The sequence below is a fragment of the Staurois parvus genome, unplaced genomic scaffold, assembly GCF_062004578.1.
Source record: "Staurois parvus isolate SC_StPar_1 unplaced genomic scaffold, SC_StPar_1.0 ptg000201l, whole genome shotgun sequence".
Lineage (NCBI taxonomy): Eukaryota > Metazoa > Chordata > Amphibia > Anura > Ranidae > Staurois > Staurois parvus.
The window spans coordinates 482,948-505,731 of record NW_028317997.1 but is presented as its reverse complement, the minus strand read 5'-3'; the positions used below and the strand labels follow the sequence as shown (position 1 = coordinate 505,731).

Here is a 22,784-nt window from a genome sequence, read left to right as displayed (position 1 = left end):
AGTTTCTAAAAGGTTTAGTATATAGATGAGAATGACAGAGAGACTAGCTTCCCCACCCCCCCCCCTTTCCCAGTTGCCTCCGGGAACATATCGGTCACAAATCTCAGGAGGCACTTTTACGGATGGTCACATGCATAGTACAGGTACTCCACATGCTAGCAGATGTCTCACAGGTCACTGAGACTGGGCCCGTGACACATCTGCCCAAGCATGAGGCATTACCACTCATGCACGAAGAGACTGCAGGTAACAAGGTCCCAAAAACAAGCAGTATGGGAATCCCCAGCATGTGCACATGTGCCACAGGTCTCTGCGAGTTCCCAAAGACCCGTGACACATCTTAGGGTTGCCAATGAGGGTGGGACCACAATAGTGCCAGGCTGAATGGACACAGTTATACTGACACATAGTCACATAGTTAGTCTGGCTGAAAAAAGACAAAAGTCCATCCAGTTCAACCTTAAAAAAAAAAAAAAAAGTTATAATCCTAAATCCACAGTTGATCCAGAGGAAGGCAAAAAAAACAGCAAAGTATGATCCAATTTGCTTCTGCTGGGAAAAAAAATCCTTCCTGATCCCTCAAGAGGCAATCGAATATTCCCTGGATCAACTTTACCTATAAATGTTAGTATCCAATTATATTCTGTGTATCTAAGAGAATCTAGGACTTTTTTGAAGCAATCCACTGAGCTGGCCAGAACCAACTCTTGAGGGAGTCTATTCCACATTTTCACAGCTCTTACTGTGAAGAAACCTTTCCGTACTTGGAGATAAATTTATTTTCCTCCAGACGTAAAGAGTGCCCCTTGTCCTCTGTGGCAACCTCATGGTGAATAGCTCTACATCGAGTTCACTATATGAACCACTGATGTATTTATACATGTTGATCATATCCCCCTGTAACGTACAGGTAAGATTTGGGTAGCTGAGATGGGATCTGTAGAAAATATGACAATGTAGATTTAGCATTCCATGTTATAATAATATAAGATGTGTTCAGAATTCAGTCAGAGACATATGGTCACCAATTAGCATCTGAAAGGGACAGAACAGCCTCTGGAATGAGGTCACACCTGGATGCCAATAAGATTGGTTACCTTCTGGGAAATCTGGAAGGAAAAGGCTCGAAACAGTTCGGCTTCATGACACAGCGGGAGACCAGAGGTGGTTCTGATGTGTCTGGGAGCTTTGTAGTAGATCAGCAGATCAAAGGAATATATATCATCTCTCATAAAAGCTAAAATACTAGTTGCAGAGAGATGAAAATACTTCCTTCTGATTGGACACACTGTAGGCTACACCTGCATGTAAAACTGTATTTGTACCCTATGTAGAATGCCAAAGAAATGCAGAAAATGGTTATATGGCACCTGATTGCGACAGCTGAACAGTGATTGGTACTGTCGCGATCGGACTGATGCGCTGGTGTCGGAAATTCAATCCCTGACTTGGCGATTCAAACCGTTCCTTGTCCAATCGACTTTGGGCATTTCAGTACCCAGAACGTCCTGTGGGCTGGTACAGAACACCCCCCAGAGTCGATTGGCCAAGGGCTAATGTCCAGCCTACGTCCATATTCCCATAAATTGAGGACCTTGAGATATGGAAGTTGTGATTCGTATGGAGCCAGTTCTATCGACTGACGGATTGCAGACCTTTCTCTGACTTGCTCCAGTCGCAGGAGAACTCTTAGAGAAAAACAAACAAAACCAGCGCTTTAATGTTCATGCAGACCAAGGAATTGTCAAAATGCCAACCGAAGAGGAAGGGGGTTTAGCTCCCAAAACGCGTCAGCTTATCCGCATCATTAGACACAGTTTGCATTGTGACTGTATTTGTGTATCACCTTTACTGCCTATAATCACATTGGTTTGTGAGTACACATCTTTTTATTTAATAAATTACGTGTTATACCACGGTAATGCACGATGAGAGTGCGCAGGAGAACTCTTGGTAAAAGTTTTATTTCTGTTTTTATTTCCCTTTTATTTTATAGTCAAAGTCAATTGTATGTCTTTTTGTATTTTCTGTAACTTTTTCTACTTTATACATATTTTATGCACTGGCCACTTTCGGAATATTAAATCATAAAATTAATAAGTGACTTCAGGGTACGTAAGCTCAGGCTCATATCTCCAGAGAGATTAGAGTGTATTGTATTGCAGGGTCTTTATATGCTCGATGAAGTTCATTGCCAATCTGTATGCAATTGCACTGCGTGTTGGCAGATTGCATGTAGATGAAATGTACAAATAAGAAATTACCTTTTTTACAATACATACTAGGGCTAGGTTGTGTATAATCGCCCTCTTTCCTGTATCAACATAAAAAATGCACTGTTAGCAGAGGCGTAGGGGGTGCTATTAATTCTTTATGGAACCCCACTGAACTGATAACCACAGCACTATGCAATTTCCCTTTGGCTGCAATTTTGGAAAAGGCACAGTGACCTTTTCACTGCGATTTCCGTAGCTACAGAAGCCCGTTCAAATTAATGGCCTGCTTCGCTCATGCAAACGCGGACACCAGGAAACTGGCATAGCGTGAACCTAGCCTAAGAAAACCATGTGAACCATTGAAGTAAAAGAAAAATAAGATACAATCACACACTTACCAGAATGAGATCTATAGTTTTGATAGAGGTGATACAACTGTTTTGGCCTTCGAACAATGCATTTTTTCTGGTCATCCGAACACTTCTTATTTGCATAATAAAATAAGGATCTCAGGTCACTAAAACGAAAAGAAACCCCTTTCATTATGCTCTGTGCTGTGTCACCAGTAAGAAACATTGAATTGGGATCATTGATGCATCTCATAAGTAAGAAAAGCTCAGCCTGGGTGAAGTCCTGAATCTCATCTCCATAAAGTTCATGGATGGACCATGGGAGTTCTTCGAGCTTTGACAATCTGCAAGACAAATTGTACAAGATATCCTCCTCGTCAAAATATCCCCGACTATTTTTTATTTGCTCATACAAGCAAAAGAGGCGATATATTTCTCTGCGGTCTCCTTGAAAGTTTGGTGCTCTTTTCTTTCCCAGTTTAATGTACTCCTCTTCTGTAAGTCGACCATGACGACAGCTTAATGCTTCAAAAGATCCCTTCAAAAATGACTTAATTTCTTTCCAGACAAGAGCAGCATTATAACAAGATTTTCCCTTGATCATATCTTGCCATAGTACTTTAGCAAACAGTTCAAAAGTAACAAAAATGCGAGGATCCTTCTCTTTTTGCTCACAGTCTTTTTCTTCTTCCTCATCTTCAGGATCCGGTTCAATTTCATTGTCTTCTCTCAACAAATCTAGCATGTCGGTGTCATCCATTGTAGACCAACCAACAATACTCTTTCTAAGACTCCCATCTTCATTTCTTGGAAAGAATGGATCAGGCATGGATGCATCCAACAGAAGAAGTAGCTGCTGGGAGGTAATGAACAAAGGGAAATTTTCATCCTGGATATCTTGCAATTTGTATACATTAGAGTCAATGGCCTTGAAATGACTTGTTGCCTTTGCAGATCTGCTTAACTCCAGAAAATTCCTTTGTACTTCCTGACAAAGGACATGATTTTTTGTGATAAATACAGGGTGGTAATGTTCTAATTTTAGGTCTTCCTCCTCCTCTGATGTGAATTCTGCTTCCGAATTCTCTAGATCTGCTGAGGTATGTTCTTCATCTGTACTATCAGAGAGCTCTGGTTCTGGGTCTTCATCCTCCACAATTTCTTCTTCATTGTTTTCATTATACATTTTTCTTTGCCAAGTCTGTTTCACTAGCCAAGGGCCACCAACTGACTCTGCTTGTTCCCAGTAGGAATGAAACTTCTTCCAGAGGCGGTACAGGCAACAGGTTGTTTTTCCTGTACCACTTCTTCCAATTAATATGATCGCTTCCATTGGTTTAGGGTTAAGATCAATCACAGCATATTCCAGCTCACCAACACGAAATGGATATTCAACTCTGGAGTTCATATTGGAAAGTATATTGAGGGCCATATCTGTGCTAAAGCTATGGAACTTCATAATATTGTATTCTGTCTCAGCTGCACCAGCAGGAGGAAAATAATCAGGAATGTTTTCTGTGTTGCTTTCCACTTCAGTGTCTTCTACAAAGTACTTGGGAATACGCTTTTTTGTATTTGTAAAAATATCATTTTTATTTATGCCCTTTAATTTTTTCCTCAGAATACAGGACAGTCCTCTGTTATAAGCACTACATATGCCTTCTATAGCATGATTTAGCTTGCAGTGATCAAGAACAATGTCCCAGATCCTTATGATTTCAGTGTAAACTCTACCACTTTTTTGTGACACAAATTCTGTGGCCAGAATTTTCTCTGGTTCCTCACTACAACGAGGGGAAAAATCAATAGCAAGCTCCCAAAGCATCCTAGCACCTTTATCTAACTTCACTTCAAACAACTTGATATTGCTGTTCAATTTCATCTGTTTGTTCAGACTACGTGTCCACTCCCCATTTCCAAGTTTTTGAATGGAAAGGATTATTTTATTTTTCATGTACAGGGGTACAGCCTTGCTGCCTAATTTTTTCAGGGCTTCTGGAGAGCACTCAATCTCCCATGACATGGTGTTGAAGTCTACATTGGAAAGGTCAATATCTTGCAGTTGTTCTCCATTCCATTCTTCTCCATTATTGTCATGTTCAGGATTTTGATCCTCAGTGTCCCCATTCATCTCCCTGAGAGAGCCATCATCCAGTACCTCACCTTTCCTGCAAGTGCTTGCAGCCACAGGCATCTCAGTGCCCTTAACCTCTGGGGGATGTTCAGCTGTATGTTGCCTCAAAGTGTCAAACAAGGATTGCGCTTTGCTCAGATCTAGACGCATTATCAATTTTCTGATCGTTTGTACAAGCTGTTCCTTTGGGGTCAGAGGAGTTTTTGTGTTTTCAATAACTTCTGCTGGGAGTTCAACTTGTTCAGATGATGAAGAATGGTTCTTCGTTACAGATCGATTACACACAGACTCACATGGCAAGGAAGTGAAAGATGATGGTTTTGCCTGTGTTTTTGCTTGTGTATTATTTCCATTGGCCTTACCAGACTTTGAAACGGAAATCGTTTGCTTGAATTTCTTTCTAACTTCATTCCAAACAATAAAACGTTGATCTGTATGCTTTATCCTGTACTTTGCATCTCTACCTTGTTTATTGCTTATGGTTAGCTTGATTTCAAATTTTGCAAGCAACTCCATTATCTTGCGATATTGTTTTGGATTGTTGTTCTGAAAAACTTTATGCATCACTGTATCTCCATCTTTGTCCTGGATGTTGGGGTCTAAGTATGGATATTTTCCAGGGTCAGAAGAATACAAGTCTAGAAGGTATTTTACCATCTGAATGCCATCAGAATCTGAAAGGGAAATGAAATATAATTTTATAAAAATAACTCAAAAATCTAATAAGTACATAAGTAAAAAACACAAGTACTTGGCAACTACTTTATTAAAATGTACAACATTTACAATTTATAAAACTCAATGAATACCATTAATGAATGAAATAACTTCATTGGATTTCAGTTTTTAAACACAAATGGGATTTTTAGATTACTTGTAAAATATTTTTCTTGGAGTACATCATAGGGCACAGCAATAGCCATATCATAGCCACTATGATAGGGTTATGCTGCCACCTTTAGGTGATTGGACACTGAAAAAAAGACAGTAAATCCCCTCACAGGCACAGCTTAAAGGTAGTTATAAAGGCTCAAGGCTTTTTTACCTTCACCCATTCTATGCATTAAGGTAAAAAACCTTCTGTGTGAAGCAGTATCTCCAGACCCCCCTAAAACTCACCTGAGTCCCATTCCTATCCCACGATGTGAATGAAAGCCTCCGCTCTCCCGGGTCTCTCCATCTTCATTGGCCGAGACAGTAGAGTTGGCCATTGGCTCCTGCTACTGTCAATCACAGCCCGTAAGCCAATAAGGAGAGAGTGGGGAAGGGGTTGAGCTGCGTTCCTTGTGTAAATGGACACACAGAACAGCGTCTTGGGAGCCCTCATAGCAAGATGCTTGCTATGGGGGTCACTAAGCAGGAGGAAGGGGCCTGGAGCGCTGTCAGGGGACTCAGGAAGGAGCAGGATCAGGGCTGCTCTGTGCCAATCCATGGCACAGAGCAGGTAAATATAAGATGTTTGTTATTTAAAAAAACAAAAAAAAAACAAAAATAACAAGCCTTTGATGTCATTAAGTTTTGTAGCAAACCATAAAAAAACAAAGGAAGAGGGATGGGATCCCATGTACACTCTGATTTTAAAGGTAAACCAAAAATCCTAACGTCTTTATCTTACATCCCAAGGCACAGGGTATTTTCAAATCTATTATTATAAAGATGTTGCAAAGCACTGAATAGGAAGGGAGGGCAACACATCAACAAGCCCCTGTGTCCTCAGAGGCTTGACCTTTCACTTGGTAAAAACTTTGTAAAGTATGAACCGTAGACCAGGTACCAGCCTTACAAATTACAAGCTACCAAAGCCTGATGATGAATTGCCCAGGAAGAACCAACACACCTGGTAGAAAACGCCATCACCAAGAACAGTGGAATTTTGCTCTTTAGACCATAACCTTAAGCAATAAGGTGGCGGAATAATCAAGAAGTGCTTTCTGACCCTTCCTTGGGAATTCAGAAAGCACAAAGAGGGAATCAGACTGAAAAATTGCAGCAGTTGACTTCGTAATTCACTACGCCTCTTGGGCTATCCATCATCAGGCATCAGTGGCTCAGGTTTGTAAGGCTGCAACCTGGGCATCGGTACATACTGTTTACAAGGTTTTCACCAGGTGGACGCAAGGGCCGCAGGAGGATACCACGTTTGCCTGTAGGGTTTTGCGGGCTGCAGATTGGTTTCTTTGGGTCTGACGGTTGCTACTCTGCCCCCCTCCCCTCATGTGCATTGCTTTGGGATATCCCAGGTAGTCATGAATTATACAAATACTAAACACAAATACTCCTGCGCTTGGGGGTAAATTCGGTGTAACTACGGATCCGTGTGGAAGATCCTTGATATTGCATGCCTTGGTGCCCTCAAAAGAGTGGGGAAGTCCAAAACACTGTATGTAAAGAAAACAAACAGAGGGTGCACTGGCCTAGTGCATTACCTAAATACATTTATTGGTAAAATTAACGAATGGTAATATACCCACAAACGACAATGATAAAAAAGCTCATCATGAAACACAACAATGACCTGTCTGGCTGTTATGGTGATCCCCACAGGAACACTGGACCTCCAATAGGATAACGTGTTTCGGGGACTTGCCCCTCCCTCTGAGCCTTAGTCATGAATTATAACCTACTCTGTAACCCATGTTTGTTCGAAAAAGTTAAAATTAGATTTTTGTACTTACCTGTAAAATCCATTTCTTAGAGTACGTCATGTGACACAGAGGTCCCTACCCTCTTTTAGGGGTTTGTTGCTTTCTAAAATACAGATACTTTCTGTATGGCAGAGGTTATATGGGGGGTTGAGGGACTACTTGTCTGTTTCTGCCAGTGCCCATTCACTTTTAGGAGGTCCATAACCCAGGTAGTCATGATTTATAACCTGCTTAGTGTCCCATGATGTCCTCCAAGAAATGGATATTACAGAAAAGTACAACCATCCAATGAGAAGCTCCTCCCCCCAGTTCCAGCAAAGCATTAATAGCCATGACTAAAGGACAGGTAGATTAACAGTAGGACGAGGGAGGGCAACTGTAGGACCAAAAGGCTGCAGATCAGCCAAAGGAGGAGGATCTATGCCTAGGTGGAGAGGTCTCATGAAGTCATGAATGAGACGGACTATCACCGGCAAAGGGTATCTGCAGAAGGAAACTAGGGGGTTCAGCCTGCCGACCTTCAGCAATGATCTCTGCCTGCCACATAGGGTCTGGGATGCATCTAAGTGCACAAAACTCTTCTCTCAGTGCAGAGGCTACAAGTGGAGATCCATCAGTTTCCAAGACTTTGTCCTTAGAGGAGACTATGCAAATGATGTCAATACTCTCAGCATTGTACAGAACAGGGACCAGGCTACCTCCCCTGTTGCAAGGGGGGAATTCAACACCTTCTCAGAGGTGAGGCACTGCAACACTGAGATGGTGTCTAATGAAGTCTAAGCCAGGAAACTTGCTTACAGATGATGCTTAGAGATGGAGGCACTCCATTGACTGGAGTCCTCCATACAGGGGGAGAAAAAGAAAAAAAAAACAAAAAAAAACTATCCCAGTCCCCTGAGGATGAAGGATAATGGCAGGGATTATCTTGTCCTTAGAGACAAGCCAGTTTGCCTGCTCAGAACCCAAGTCAACAAAGACTGGAGCTGCAATGGTCAGGGAAAAAAAATAGGACACCACTCTGAGGGTGAGTTTCAATAATGCACTACTGCGAGAGAGAGAAAGGGATGAACTCCCCCTGTCTGTTCACAAGGGATCTAAGGGTATACAGGGAGTGGACCTTTGCAGTGAGGGCTTACGCTGAACAGTCTTTTCCATCGGTGACAGGTAGCACAATTTTCTAGATCTTGTAAGTTTTGGGCCCTTCTGGAAGGTGCTGACAAAAAGAGACCATAAAGCTGACCTTTCACAGCAGGACTTCTGAACATCCCACAGTGAAGATGCCAGGATGGGACACTATGGTGAATGAACACAAGAGCCACTGCTTAGAGAAATGGTAATTGTGCCTGAGTGACATGGAGGATCCAGATGAATTTCCACAATGTATATACATTTCACAAGCCAACTATCAGCTTTCAGATGAAGCGATCAACCAACCACCCATCCCCACCCCCTTTCTCTGTGCCCGAGAGATCCCTGCTGTCTCAATAAAGAAAACCTGTCAACCTGTCACAGCAAAATGATAAAATATTACAAATATGTAATGAAGTTAAGTGGAAAAATTAAAAAACATTAAAGTTCTATCCAAGCACTTCAACCTCCTGGGAAAAAAATATTAAAATTCCACCCATCCCCCCACCACATAAGTGCAATGTATGAAAGCATTGATTGCATTACACATTACGTATCACCACGTTTGCCAAAGTGAAAGCAATAATTTAGGGCCATCATGCACAGTTAACTCTAAATCGATGACTTGTAAAGACTTTTAAAGTTTGTCATTGTTTCACAAGTGCACAATTTTAAGGCTTAGCAGGTTTGGTATCTGTTTATTCAACATAACCTAATCTTTTACATTTTATCAAAAAATGGTATAGTATATTTCAATTGTATACACTAAAATCAGCTTTAGTGTACTTTTTACTGAAAATTATCATTTGATAAACCACTGAACTAATATTGTGTGACAAAGAAATTTGAACTACCACCATTTTATTTTACAGGGTCTCTACTTTCAGAAAATATATATTTGATGATTTTAGCTAATCTTTAGGCCTAAATGCAAAAAGAGCTCACAGCAAATGAGTTAGAGATGCAGACCTTTGTCACTGAAAGCAATAGAAACTGCAGCGTGCAGAGGGTTGTCTCCGTTAGCTCTGCAAAGACCCTCTGGATCTCCACCGTTGCGCAACAACAAAGCTGCCATGGCAAAATCACCTCTCTTTACACAAGTACAAATTGGATGTTCATGCGCGGCTCCAATACCATTCGGAGAAGCTGTGGAGGGAACAAAAAACATGTTATACAATGTGTAATCCCGTTTTGGGCTTTTAGCCAACAAACCACCTGTAAAAAAAGCATTTATATACCTTTTCTGCAGAATGCGTGTCAAAAACCCTATTTTCATAATAAAGCATTACAAAACACAGTAACTTAGTCTTAGATGATTGGGATGTCAAAAACAATGCAACTTAGCGATGGGCAACACAGCAACACATACTAACAGGCCTGAAAACAAAGAGGGCTCAAAAACCCAAAGCAGACTGAAGCACCTTATGTCTGAAATGGGCATCAGAAGAGGTTTGGAATTTCATGTGGTAAAACTCAACAAATGTGTACACAGAAGACCAAACTAATCTGGACAACAGATAAGTGTAGGCTGCATAACAGTAGGCTTGGATGATGACCTGCCTAATCCAACTGTCAATGGTAGAACACAAGGCAAAATGTCCCCTGCGAACGACAAACAGCGAATCGCATTGTCTAAAAGTAGTGGAAGCTGGGAGGGAAACCTGCAATGTGTACAACAGCTATATAGTGAAGAGAAATCTCCTTGGAATGTTTCAGAGAAGGACTTAATGAGGGAAACACAGTGTCACAGTTAAGGTGGAAGCAGAAGACCACATTGAGAAGAAAAAAGGAGGCCCTAGGCCGAAAGACAACCTCATCCTTATGTAACACTAGGAAGGATTAATTACACAGGATAGGGCTGCTAACTCTGAAACACTTCTTGCAGAAGTGAAAACTTCAAAAAGGCAACCTTGTGAGTAGAAGACAGTGGGATATCCGTACAAGGTTTGAATGGAGGTTTCTGAAGAACCAAAAAAGCTATGTTGGAGTGCAGTGGAATGACTGGGTAGAGTACAGGTGAGTAACATTTTTTTCCTCGGGAAAAGAATGCATGGGAACTAAATTTGACCCTTGATGGTACTGAAAACCAAATGCTGATCCAGACCAGACTGGAGGAAAGACCTGATTCACCCCAAAAAGTACATCATGGTGTAGAATTTCTTAGCCTTGCACCACACAAAATATAACTTCCAGGCGCGATGTAGACTTTGTGAGAAGTCACTGTCCTAGCCTATAAGTGTGATAGATGTTCAACAGACCCCTGTCTTTTCTGATATAGACTTCAACAGTCAAGCTATTCAAGTCAGCAATAAAAAATAGAATGGTGGGCCAGCCTCAGTGACAGAAGATCTTGCCAGTCTGGTAGGGCTCATTGAGAGTCTGCTGTGATTCTGATGGGGTCAGAGTTCCACGTTCTCGTTAGCCAGTTTGGTGCAATGAGGATAACTGGAATTTCTGCCCTCTCGTTACTGCAAAGCAGACAAGGAAGGATCTTTAGTGGGAAAGGTATTGAACAAGTTGAACTGATCCAATAGAGTAAACAGGGCATTTAATGGGAACGTCTGAGGGGACAAAACTGTCCACCTTGTTGACAGGTTAAAGGGTTAGTTCATCGTTGTCAATAAACTGCCTATGCATATTGTCTGTAGATAAAAACAAGCTGTGCAGCTTTGACTAAAGTTGAATACTGCCCATGCTATTGGTGTAGGCCATTTAAGCACCACCAGAAGCCTAACCGGAATGCTCCCAGGATGCTGCTAGGACATTGCTAAACGAGGCCTAATAGTTACTGCTCACTTCCTCAATACCAGGAGTGAACTCTCAAAAGATGAGCTCATAGCTACCGCATCAGGGAAGAGAGAGTGCATGTGAGGGGATCTGAATCAGAGAAAAAGCTCACTCCTGTGATAATGGAGGAGAGCAGTAATGACTAGGCCTTACTTGACAACATCCTAGGAACATCCCGGGAGTAGCCCAGTTAGGTGTCGGAAGGTATGAAAATGGCCTACATCTACAGCAATGGCATTGTTCAACTTTATTCAGGGCTGCAGTTTGTTTTGATCTACAAACACCCCTTACCTACATAGGCAGTGTAGCTCCACCCCTGAAGGAGCCGCTTGGTAATCTTGGGTTCTCTGTTCTGTGCCTCAACTCCAAGAACAACCTTGACCCCTCTGACATATCTGGCTGGCTAAAAATCACTGCAAGCATGGATAAATACACAAAATGTAAAATACCTTCAACCTGGTTATGGGTTACTACCAGTAAATAGACATACACCCATTTAGTGGTAAATGCTTATAATCCTGTAAAAAATACAGGTTAGAATAAATGGCAAATTTACCATAAATGAGCACACAGTCTTCTAAAAAGAGTAATAACTATGTTAACTTGTCAGAAATTCAATGTTTTACCCCTAACTAGGATTAGAAGGGTAAGTTAGTAAATCAGCAATTAACAATATTAGTAAATGTTACATTAAATATAAATAATGATAACACTACTCAAGGTTAGGCTGTTTTCTAAAGGATTGGCTGTGGTGCAGTGCCTCTTAAGAGGTACCTTTTTTTTTGTTAAAAACACAAAAGGCCACAGGGCAGCAACTGTTAGGGTTAGTTTTTAGTCTTGACTTTAGCCGGCAAAACATTGGAACCCGTTAGCACACGTTAAGGCAGTCAAAGCCTGCAGGCAATACCACATATATGGAGTAACTATAAGGTAGTTCCTAACGGCTCAGTCACTAATGGTGGAAACAAGTAGCAGCCACAAGGCCCCCTAAAAAGACCCATGGACACAGTAGCAGTGGTCTCTCTAATCAGGTATCTGCTCACTCTGGGTTGCCCCCGATGACTCTGGTAGGTACCTTGGTCCCTCAGTACTCGGACCACACTCTGTACCCTCTGGCTTTCCCTCACACAGCTGTAGGCTTCGCTGACCAGGATCTTTCTCTTTGATGGAGTTTCCTTGACATGATCCTGTCACACTCCTGTCACGTCACTCTCCTGTCACACTCTGAGAATTCTTTTTCTGGAAATGTCTGGTTCTCTCCTCCTTACTGCTGATTGGTCCATTGCTGCTGATAGGAGAGAGGGGGAGGAGAGTCCACACTCACAGTCCACTCTTATGGTTAAACTCTGTGCTGCTCACAGGAGGGGGCGGGGGGCCAGAGACCCGGCTATAGCAGTTTTTTGTAGCAGTTAACTAAACCTTTAAACTACAGAGATCTCGCACTTAAACAACTGGTGTGATGGTGGAAGATGCTAGTACCACATGGTGTGATGGTGGAACCTGCTAGTACCACATGGTGTGTTGGTGGAAGATGCTAGTACCACATGGTGTGATGGTGGATGCTGCTAGTACCACAAACTGTGTATCCCATCTTAATTAGATGAATAAAAGTTATAGGTGAAAAATACGATCAAATAAAGTGCCGCAACCCCACACATGCATTAATACTGTGCTCATATGAAAAACATTAATACTCAAGTGCCATAAAATGCAATAAAGAAATGTCCACCTATAACCAACTCAGTGTATTAAACATATGGAGAAACTAAAGTCCTTCAAACATGTCTTTTTCAGACACAAGACCTAACAAACCTATGTCTCAAATATTTCAGTGCTTCTTCCTCCAAAACTCCTAATTTTCCAACAAACAGTGTTTAGTGAATTACAATACACCTCCTCCCAGGACAATCCTGGGCTCTCTTGTGCCTATACTCAAGATGTGCACTCACCAGAATCCAGTGACCCTCTTAACCTAATAGGTGGGCCCACAATCGCTACGATGTTATGCTATTTATCAAGGAAGCCTTCCAGATCACCTCCTTCAGATATTATATCTCTGCACAGCCGTTAACCTTCCAGGTTCATTTTGGACATGATCAATAAATGACAAAATAAAGTGCCATAGTGCAGTAATTCTTACTTCAAAATACATTTAATACAATCCCCAAAGTGCACACTCACATTAATACCATCTATGCCAGCATTTACAATGGTTACTATACCACATCAATCCAAGATGGCTGCCGATGCCTCAACTTCCTGTTTACTTCCAGTGTGTGTTCCACAGACCAGAAGAAACAGACAGATAGGACATCATGGTGAATAGCTCTTGCGAACGCATTTCATTCAACTGATGTCATCAGGTACAGATGTTCCGCATGCTTCCTCTGCCTGCCTTTATATATTCTCCTCTCATCTAATTGATGTTTACTAATTACTCTCTCAATACTCTCTGGTACCATCTTGTTCCCATTCATTTTATTACACCTCACCTGGGCCAAATGGTTAGCAGGCAAAAGCAACCTTAGCTCAATTCATCTGAGCCAAGACCCCCGAGTTGAAGCTGCTTCTACCTGCTAAGTATTTGGGCTGGGCAAGGTGTACAGTAGCCAGGCTCTCTTCCTACATCTACAGCATCGATTAGATGAGACTAGAATATATAAAGGGAGGCCGAGGATGCATGCTGAATATTCTTCCGACTACATCAATTGGACGAAATGCATTTGGTGGGGCTATTCACTGTAACGTAATGTTTGCCTACGTCACCTCCGGTCTGTGGAATGAACGCTGGCAGTAAAGTTGAGTCATTGGTAGCCATCTTGGATTGATGTGGTATAGTAACCATCTTTATGCTGACATATATGGTTTTATTGTGAGTGCGCACTTTGGGGATGGTTTTAAATTTCTTTTGGAATAAAAATTACTGCACTATGACATTTTATTCTGTCATTTACTGAGGACTAACAAACCTGGAAGATTAACAGCCATGCATAGATCTAATATTGGAAAGCAGCAATCTGGAAGGCTTTCTGTAAGGGTGGAGGTACAGTATCTCACAGAAGTGAGTACGCCCCTCACATTTTTGTACAGTAAATATGTTATTCTATCTTTTCATGCGTCAACACTGAAGAAATGACACTTTGCTACAATGTAAAGTAGTGAGTGTACAGCTTGTATAACATGTAAATTAGCTTTTTCCTCAAAATAACTCAACACACCGCCATTAATGTCTAAACCGCTGACAGCAAAAGTGAGTACACCCCTAAGTGAAAATGTCCAAATTGGGCCCAAAGTGTCAAAATGTTGTTATTCCTATTATCCCTAGATTGTAAGCTCAAATGAGTAGGGCTCTCCTATCCCTCTTGTATTGAACTGTATTGTTGCTGTATTTTCTCCCGTTAAATATTGTAAAGCGCTGAGCAAACTGTTGGCGCTATATAAATCCTGTATAATAATAATAATAATTTTGTGTGGCCACCATTATTTTCTAGCACTGCCTTAACCCTCTTGGGCATGGAGTTCACCAGAGCGTCACAGGATGCCACTGGAGTCCTCTTCCATTCCTCCATGACGACATCACGGAGCTGGTGGATGTTAGAGGCTTTGCGCTCCTCCACCTTCCGTTTGAGGATGCCCCATAGATGCTCAATAGGGTTTAGGTCTGGAGACATGCTTGGAAAGTCCATCACCTTTACCCTCAGCTTCTTTAGCAAGGCAGTGGTCATCTTGTAGGTGTGTTTGGGGTCATTATGTTGGAATACTGCCCTGCAGCCCAGTCTCCAAAGGGAGGGGATCATTCCCTTGCTTCAGTATGTCACAGTACATTTTGGCATTCATGGTTCCCTCAATGAACTGTAGCTCCCCAGTGCCGGCAGCACTCATGCATCCCCAGATCTTGACACTCCCACCACCATGCTTGACTGTAGGCAAGACACACTTGCTTTGTACTCCTCACCTGGTTGCCGCCACACACGCTTGACACCATCTGCACCAAAGAACTTTATCTTGGTCTCATCAGACCACAGGACATGGTTCCAGTAATCCATGTTCTTAGTCTGCTTGCCTTCAAGCAGACTGTTTGAGGTATTTCTAGTGCATCATCTTTAGAAGAGGCTTCGTTCTGGGATGACAGCCATGCAGACCAATTTGATGCAGTGTGTGGCATATGGTCTGAGCACTGACAGGCTGACCCCCCACCCCTTCAACCTCTGCAGCAATGCTGGCAGCACTCATACGTCTATTTCCAGACAACCTCTGGATAGGACGCTGAGCACGTGCACTCAACTTTTTTGGTCGACCATGGAGAGGCCTGTTCTGAGTGGAACCTGTTCTGTTAAACCGCTGTATGGTCTTGGCCACTGTGCTGCAGCTCAGTTTCAGGGTCTTGGCAATCTTCTTATAGCCTAGGCCAGCTTTCTGTAAGGCAACAAGTTTGAAGGACATAATTTTCACAATATATTTAGTACACTGAATGATCTGTTGGTTGTAGGTATATGTTTTCATATGAGCACAATATTAATGCATGTATATGGAGTGCAGCCCTTTTTTCAATTGTATTTTTCAATTTGTTGAACCTGGATTTCAGAAAATCAATGTCTGGTGTCCAACACCTGCAACAGAAATCTTGAAACACCTGGAGGAATAGTCAATTCATTGAAACTATATGCGGAGTGCTGATAAAGTCCCCTTGCCAATTTTCCATGCCTGGCATGTGCGCAGTGGACAAGGTTGGAATATGGAGATCTGCCTAAGCAAGAATGAGATCTGCTTCACTTTGAGCTGTGAGATGTCTTGTGCCCCCTTGATGGTTGATGTAAGCAACAGCCATAGTGTTTTTCAAATAAAACCCAGTCATTACGCAAAGGCTCCAGTGTGGGAGGGACAACCAAATCACTCAGTTTGAGGATGTTGATCATAAGCTAGGCTTCCGAGGACAGCCAAGTCATCTGTGCGGGGCTTCCTGGACTCCACCCCAGCCTGACAGGCTTGCATCCACCCTTCAAAACACTAGGAAAAAAGATTTCCCTGATTCCAGCACCGGGCTGGAAATCCACCACGTTAGGGCAACCATGGTCTAGAAAGGCAGGGAAATGGGACAAGGCTATGTCCTGAATCAAGCCAAAATACTCCAAGTAGTGCGTCGCTTACAGCGGTAACTTCTGGAAATGCAGGATCCAACCAAACCTCTGCAATGTCAATGCCATCCAATATACATTGCTGACACCAGTCATTCTGGACCAATAGTCCACGTTGAGGATACCTAGAAAATAGGAGAGGAGCCAAGACCCAAGGCCGAAAGGACAAAAAACTGCAAATGTGGGCTGACAGCAAAATACAAGTAGCACTGATGCGGTCACGTACCTGGTGAAGATCGAGCTGGAGAGGGGGCTTCTCTTGCACCTCTTGTCTAACACCCCTGGTAGTGAAGAAAAGGGGTGTGGGGACACAGAGTGGCACAAGGGCCGATGCAGCAGGTAGCACCAGCTGGGGTCCGCAGGAAGCAGATGACCATAGATCACCAGGCAAGAACAAGAAACTGGAACACAGTGACACTTGCTTGGCAGATAGGAGTGTAGCCAGGACACAACTCAAATGGTAATCAACAGCCAGGCAGCAAGGTACAGGAACATCAGGCAGAGACGGAGTCAGATTACGAGTTGGGATCGGTACACAGCCAGGCAGTGAGATACAGGAACGCAAAACAGAAGCGGAGTCAGAATTACAAGCCAAGGTCACAGTTGTAACACAGAAAGACATCAGGGGCAAGCCTAGTTGTGCACTGGTAAGCAGGTATAACAGGTCTCCGGCTCAGGTAAAGCAGGAACTAGCTGAAGACCACTCAGTGATCCATCAATGTCAGAGTGCAGCTTAAATAGGCTGTTTGGTGCCAGTGCCCATATGTATGCATGTGCATTTGTTTTCTGCACACGCTAATATGTTTGAACAAGTGTGACAATGCCTGTTTTGTATTGAGCTTTTACTCAGAATTATGAGCATGCACATAAGTATGAGCATGTGCCAGCCTTCTCCTTCCAACATGTACTGAGGTTGTCTTACAGTTTCAGGGGGAAGATGGCGATGTGCAAATAAGCATCCTTGATATCCACAGAGGCCAGAAGGCCTGAACAGTAAGCAATGTCTCACATGTCAGATTCAATAACAAACTTTTAGAATCCTAAAGAACTTATTGAAGATGGGGTGAATGCCTCCCTTTGCCTTGGGGACATTGAACAGGTTGGAGAAGAACCCCTTAAAATGTTCTGTTCCTGGGAACAGGGCAAAGACCCGCCCACTTCTGTAGGCTGGATGTCAGCTTTTACAGCAAGAAACTGGGAGGAGGTATGGACCATAACTATCTTTTAGTTGTGGGAAACAATGAGCTGGACTCAGATGCCTGAAATGTCCAGTGCCCAGAGAGTCACGAAGGTCAACAAGCATCCCACACTATGGAAAGTGGGGACTACTCCTCATTGCAAGCAAGGCTTATTCTCAGACATGGAAAGCTTTGACTTTAGGGTCTTTGGGTCCAAGTCCAAGCCTAGCTCACTCTTTTGACCTGAGGCTCAAGGGACACAAACTGGAACTTTTCCTTTGTCTCCCAATCAGGACTTCCTTAATTGCAAGTGCCCAAAGAGTCACAAAACAAGGAATTGTCCCCCAGAAGGATTCTGCACAAATGAGCATACACCACATAGAATAGAGACACACCAGGAGGGGGTACCATGGCCCTGGACCTGTAAAGCACTCATTGCATAATCCATCACCTTTCCATATAGAACACGGTATATTTCATTTGTAATTAAAAAATAAAAACAAAAACTATGGACCAATTGGATGGAAAATAACAGGCAACATACCGCCTCGTTTCAAAAGTAACTTGACTAGAGGTATCCGAAACTTCACTGTAGGGTCAAGATTAGAGATCACATGGTGCAAGTCAACTTTAGGAAGATGGCAGCTTTTAATCAACCCTTCCTGAATAGATTCCCCATTGGCATCTCTAGTTAGCAGAAGTAGAACCTCTTTCCACCTGTGTTTCTGTATTAATTGTGTGATGAGAAGCTCAGCAATGGAATCTGGTATGTCACATGTCATGTCAGATGCAATATCTAGAAAAAAAAAAAAAAATTAGTGGAGTATCATCAGTTGATCATTAAAATTCACACTTTTAAGCCAATAGAGCACATGGCAATAACACTGCTATTTTAAATAAAAAAAATATTTATTTCTTACCATTATTGAACAAAATTGATGCTCCCTTCATATGACCCAGTATATAGAACTATGCTTGAATTACCCAGCCTTGGGCCTGTTTAACATGGGCTTCAGCTTTTAAAAGAGCGATAAACAGCAAGCTTTGTTGAAGCTTTTAAAGTGCCATTTGTCTCCACTTTGTAAATGTTGAACACAGATATTAGTGGGAGTGCGGTCACTTTAAACAAGCTGCTAGCAGGATTCAGCACAGCTTGGAGCTTGTTGAAAGCCTGCTGAAGTTGGCTAGCAGCTTGTTTAAAGTGACATTCCCAGTGATGATCAGTGTTCCCATTAAGATTTGTGTATAACATTTCCTCAAACAGGAGCTGGAGGGAGCTTTTAAGGCTTAGAGAAAGCTGCTCAAAGCTTGCCAAAAGCCTTGCAAAAGCTTGGAAAATGTTTCATAAAAGCTTGCTGTTCAAAGGATCTCAAAGGATCCTTTGAGAAAGTCATTCTGATGAAACATGTCAGGAAGTGATGTCAGTGCCTATAACGTTATCTTGGTTACTGGAATTATATAAAAAAAAAAATTTAGATTTTAGTGGGATTTTCTCCACTATTAGTCTCCTTTCTTATGTGATGCCTGCAATTTACAGTACTTATGGGGATTTGAATGCCGGTGGAGCCAGTGGATGCGGAGTGGCTTGGTGCAAGAGAAATCACCCAACCCTGTGTCACAGGGGTCGCTGCTAAGAAGGTGTTTTGGCGTATGAGGGAATGAGCACTGTAGAGGGTCAGGTTTGTCACATTAACCACTTCCCGACCAGCTGTTGTATATAAACGGCCGGACGGTGGCAGTGCAGGGTCGGGTGGCCTGTCCAGACACTTTTACCCCCTTCCTGTCCAGGGCAATTTTCAGCTTTCAACGCTATCACACTTTGAATGACAATTGCGCAGTCATGCAACACTGTACCCATATGAATTTTTTACCATTTTTTTGAGACAGGTAAAGCTTTATTTTGGTGGTATTTATTCACCGCTGGGATTTTTAATTTTTTTTGCTATGTAAATGAAAAAGTCCAAACACTTTGAAAAAAAGTGTTTTTTTTTTATAAAATTTTGCAAATAAACAACATTTCATCATAAATCTTGGCCAAAATTTATTCTGTTATTTTTTTTAGTAAAAAAAAAATCCAAATTAGTTTATAACCAAAAATTATAATTTTTAAACATTTTTTTTTACATTTTTATATTATTTTTTATTTATTTTTTTTTTTTTTTACATACTGTCACCCTAGCAGTACAGTGTCACCATGGTGACACTGTACTACTTGCGGGGGGTGTTGAAGATTTTTTTTTTTACACTGATTGCTTTTACACCCATATAGGATGTAAAAGCAATCATTTCTCTTTCTCTCTGTCAGCATTCTTGCAGTCATTGAGAAGTACTGAGTGAGCTGTGATTGGTCACAGCTTGTCACATGGTACAAGGCCGTTGTGAATAGCCTTGTACCATGTGACCTTTGTGATCATTCACAGATTTCACACGTAGTAAGCAATGATGTCAGAAGTGACATCTTACTTACTACTTTGCATGTGATCACTGATTGGCCAATCAGTGATCACATGATCGGGAGGTCCGTCCGACGTTCGGTGTTCCACTGTGTCCGGAGGACACAGCGGGCACCGGATCGTAGTGCTGCGTGCTCCGAGGGAGCGCGCACAAGCAGGGTGCGGGGAGGCCATTTACAAACGGCCACCCGACCCTGCACTGCCACCGTCCGGCCGTTTATATGCAACGGCCGGTCGGGAAGTGGTTAATAGTGAGAACACCCATTCAATAGGAAGAGAGCTTTGTTAAAGATGAAGCCTGGGTGGAGAAGTTAGGTGCTCTACATTTTGAAGAGGCAGAGGCGCCTGAGGAGGAGAATTTTGGAGTTTTCCGCTGTGGAAGTAACCATACTACATGTGACATCCTTGATAAATTGGCCAAGCAGCTCTCAAAATTGGAGTCTACCTTGAAAGGGCATACATGTTGTCATAAATATTATGGGCTCACAGAATTAAACCAGAAGGCATGAACTTATTTCTACATGGGCATGCTGGGAGCTATTTTGTTCTTTACATTCTATTTTCATGATTTCTGAACAAAGGTTCTAAAAGCAGATATTCACAAATTCCTAATGCATACGTTTCAAGGTTATAAATTTGGGGGTGTATGATTGTACCAGACAGCTAAAAGACAAAAACTGGACATGATACCAAGTTGCAAGATAAATTGAGAACTCCATGTCTCAATTGAACAAAGGCCAAAAGAACTGTTCACAATGATTTTTTTTCCATGAACATCTGGAAAAGAGTTCATATTAAACTTTACATTGCATATGGTGTTATCCCCCACAAATAGATCTTTATTTCAGTGGTATTTGATCACCTCTGTGGTTTTTATTTTTTGCGCTACAAGCAAAAAAAGACTGACAATTTTGAAAAAAAAAATAATAATATTTTTGACTTTTTTGCTATAAAACATATCCAGTAAAAAAAAAAAATTTAAAACAAATCTAATTTCTTCATAAATTTAGGCCAAAATGTATTCTGCTACATGTCTTTGCTGAAAATAAATTCCAATACATGTAAATTAATTGTTTTACGTGAAAGTTCTATGGCGGTATTTATACTGGATTCTTTTTTTTTTTTTATACACTAGTAATGGCAGTGACTTATAGCGGGACTGCGGCGGGCGTGCTGACACTGGGTGGAAACTGACTAACTACCACTGACATCCCAATGATACTAATACAGTAATCAGTGCTAATAAAAAGCACCGACACTGTACTAATGACGCTGGGCAGGCATCGAGACGATCAAAGGGTTAACAGTGTGCTGTTTAACATGATGTGCTTTGTTTGTTTTACTAGGGAGACATGCTGCTGTGTATTTCTCTGTGCATGTCCTTGCTGGCAGGAGACAGACCTGTGTTGTTTACACACAGGTCTCTCCACTGTCAGTTCTGCACGGTGATTGCCGGGTGCCAGCGAGGAATTTCTGTCTGGAACCCAGTGAATGACATCTGTAGTCTCCAATGGCATGGCGGAAATACAAATCACGTATATATACACACAGCTGATTTTGTGCAGCCCTGCCACCCTGTAGCAGTAATTCTACTATAGGGCAGCAGGAAAGCAGTTAATTGGTTTGCATGAAAGTTATAGTTATAGTCTACAAACAATTTTTATTTACATTTTTATCTGGGTATGTTTTATAGCAAAAAGTCAAAAATTCAAAGTCTTTTTTTGTTTATAGAGCAAAAAATAAAAACACAGAGACAATCAAATACCACCGAAAGAAAGCTCTGTTTGCAGGGAATAAAAGGACATAAATTTCTTTCATGTACATGTGACCGCGCAATTGTCAGTTAAAGTAACACAGCGCCATAAAAAAATGGCCTGGTTAGGAAGGGGGGGTAAATCCTCAGGAGGGCGAGGGGTTAAGGAAATTAACATTTTTGTTTTTAAAATATCTATCCGTCATAAGCAGTAACAAAGGGTATAGAAGAGCTTAATAATAAATTACTGGTGCTAACACTTTACCTTTCAATGAAGACAACGCATTCAAGAAACTCCTAACAGACCGGTGTTCAAGAAATATAGTCGAAGGACTAGCTTGCTTGCAGAAGTTTACAAATTCCTCTAAACCCAAGGCAGCCGGGGGTCTCTCATCAGATATACTAGATGTCACTATAAGAAAAGTCAGTAAAAATATGTATATCTATAAAGGTTATAATGGCATGCAAAAAAAAAAAAGAAAAAAGCTGTGCTTGACAAAATCACCCTTTAGTTAATAGTGTGGAACTCCAGCCAAAACCATTTCTTAAAGTGGTAGTCTGTATTTTTAACTTGCACCTACAGGTAAGCCTATAATACGGCTTACCTGTAGGTACTGGAAATATCTCCTAAACGTGCACCATTTAGAAGATATTTACAGTGGGGCAAAAAAGTATTTAGTCAGCCACCAATTGTGCAAGTTCTCCCCCTTAAAAAGAAGAGAGAGGCCTGTAATTGGCATCATAGGTAGACCTCAACTATGAGAGACAAAATGAGAAAACAAATCCAGACAATCACATTGGCTGATTTGGAAAGAATTTATTTGCAAATTATGGTGGAAAATAAGTATTTGGTCACCTACAAACAAGCAAGATTTCTGGCTCTCACAGACCTGTACCTTCTTCAAGAGGCTCCTCTGTCCTGCACTCATTACCTGTATCAATGGCACCTGTTTGAACTTGTTATCAGTATAAAAGACACCTGTCCACAACCTCAAACAGTCACAC

The 22,784-nt window shown here is 41.8% G+C and overlaps 1 protein-coding gene across 1 annotated transcript in view; it reads right to left on the bottom strand.

The window, feature by feature from the left end:
- The window catches only part of TRANK1 (tetratricopeptide repeat and ankyrin repeat containing 1), a 119,700-nt gene that overhangs the window by 52,847 nt on the left and 44,069 nt on the right, over positions 1–22,784 (bottom strand). The window contains exons 8-11 of the mRNA XM_089678254.1: positions 22,045–22,191; positions 18,118–18,369; positions 9,443–9,619; positions 2,615–5,374 (exon numbers count right to left, since the gene is read on the bottom strand). Coding sequence (XP_089534380.1) covers positions 2,615–5,374; positions 9,443–9,619; positions 18,118–18,369; positions 22,045–22,191 — 3,336 coding nt within the window. The remainder of the gene's footprint in view (positions 1–2,614; positions 5,375–9,442; positions 9,620–18,117; positions 18,370–22,044; positions 22,192–22,784) is intronic.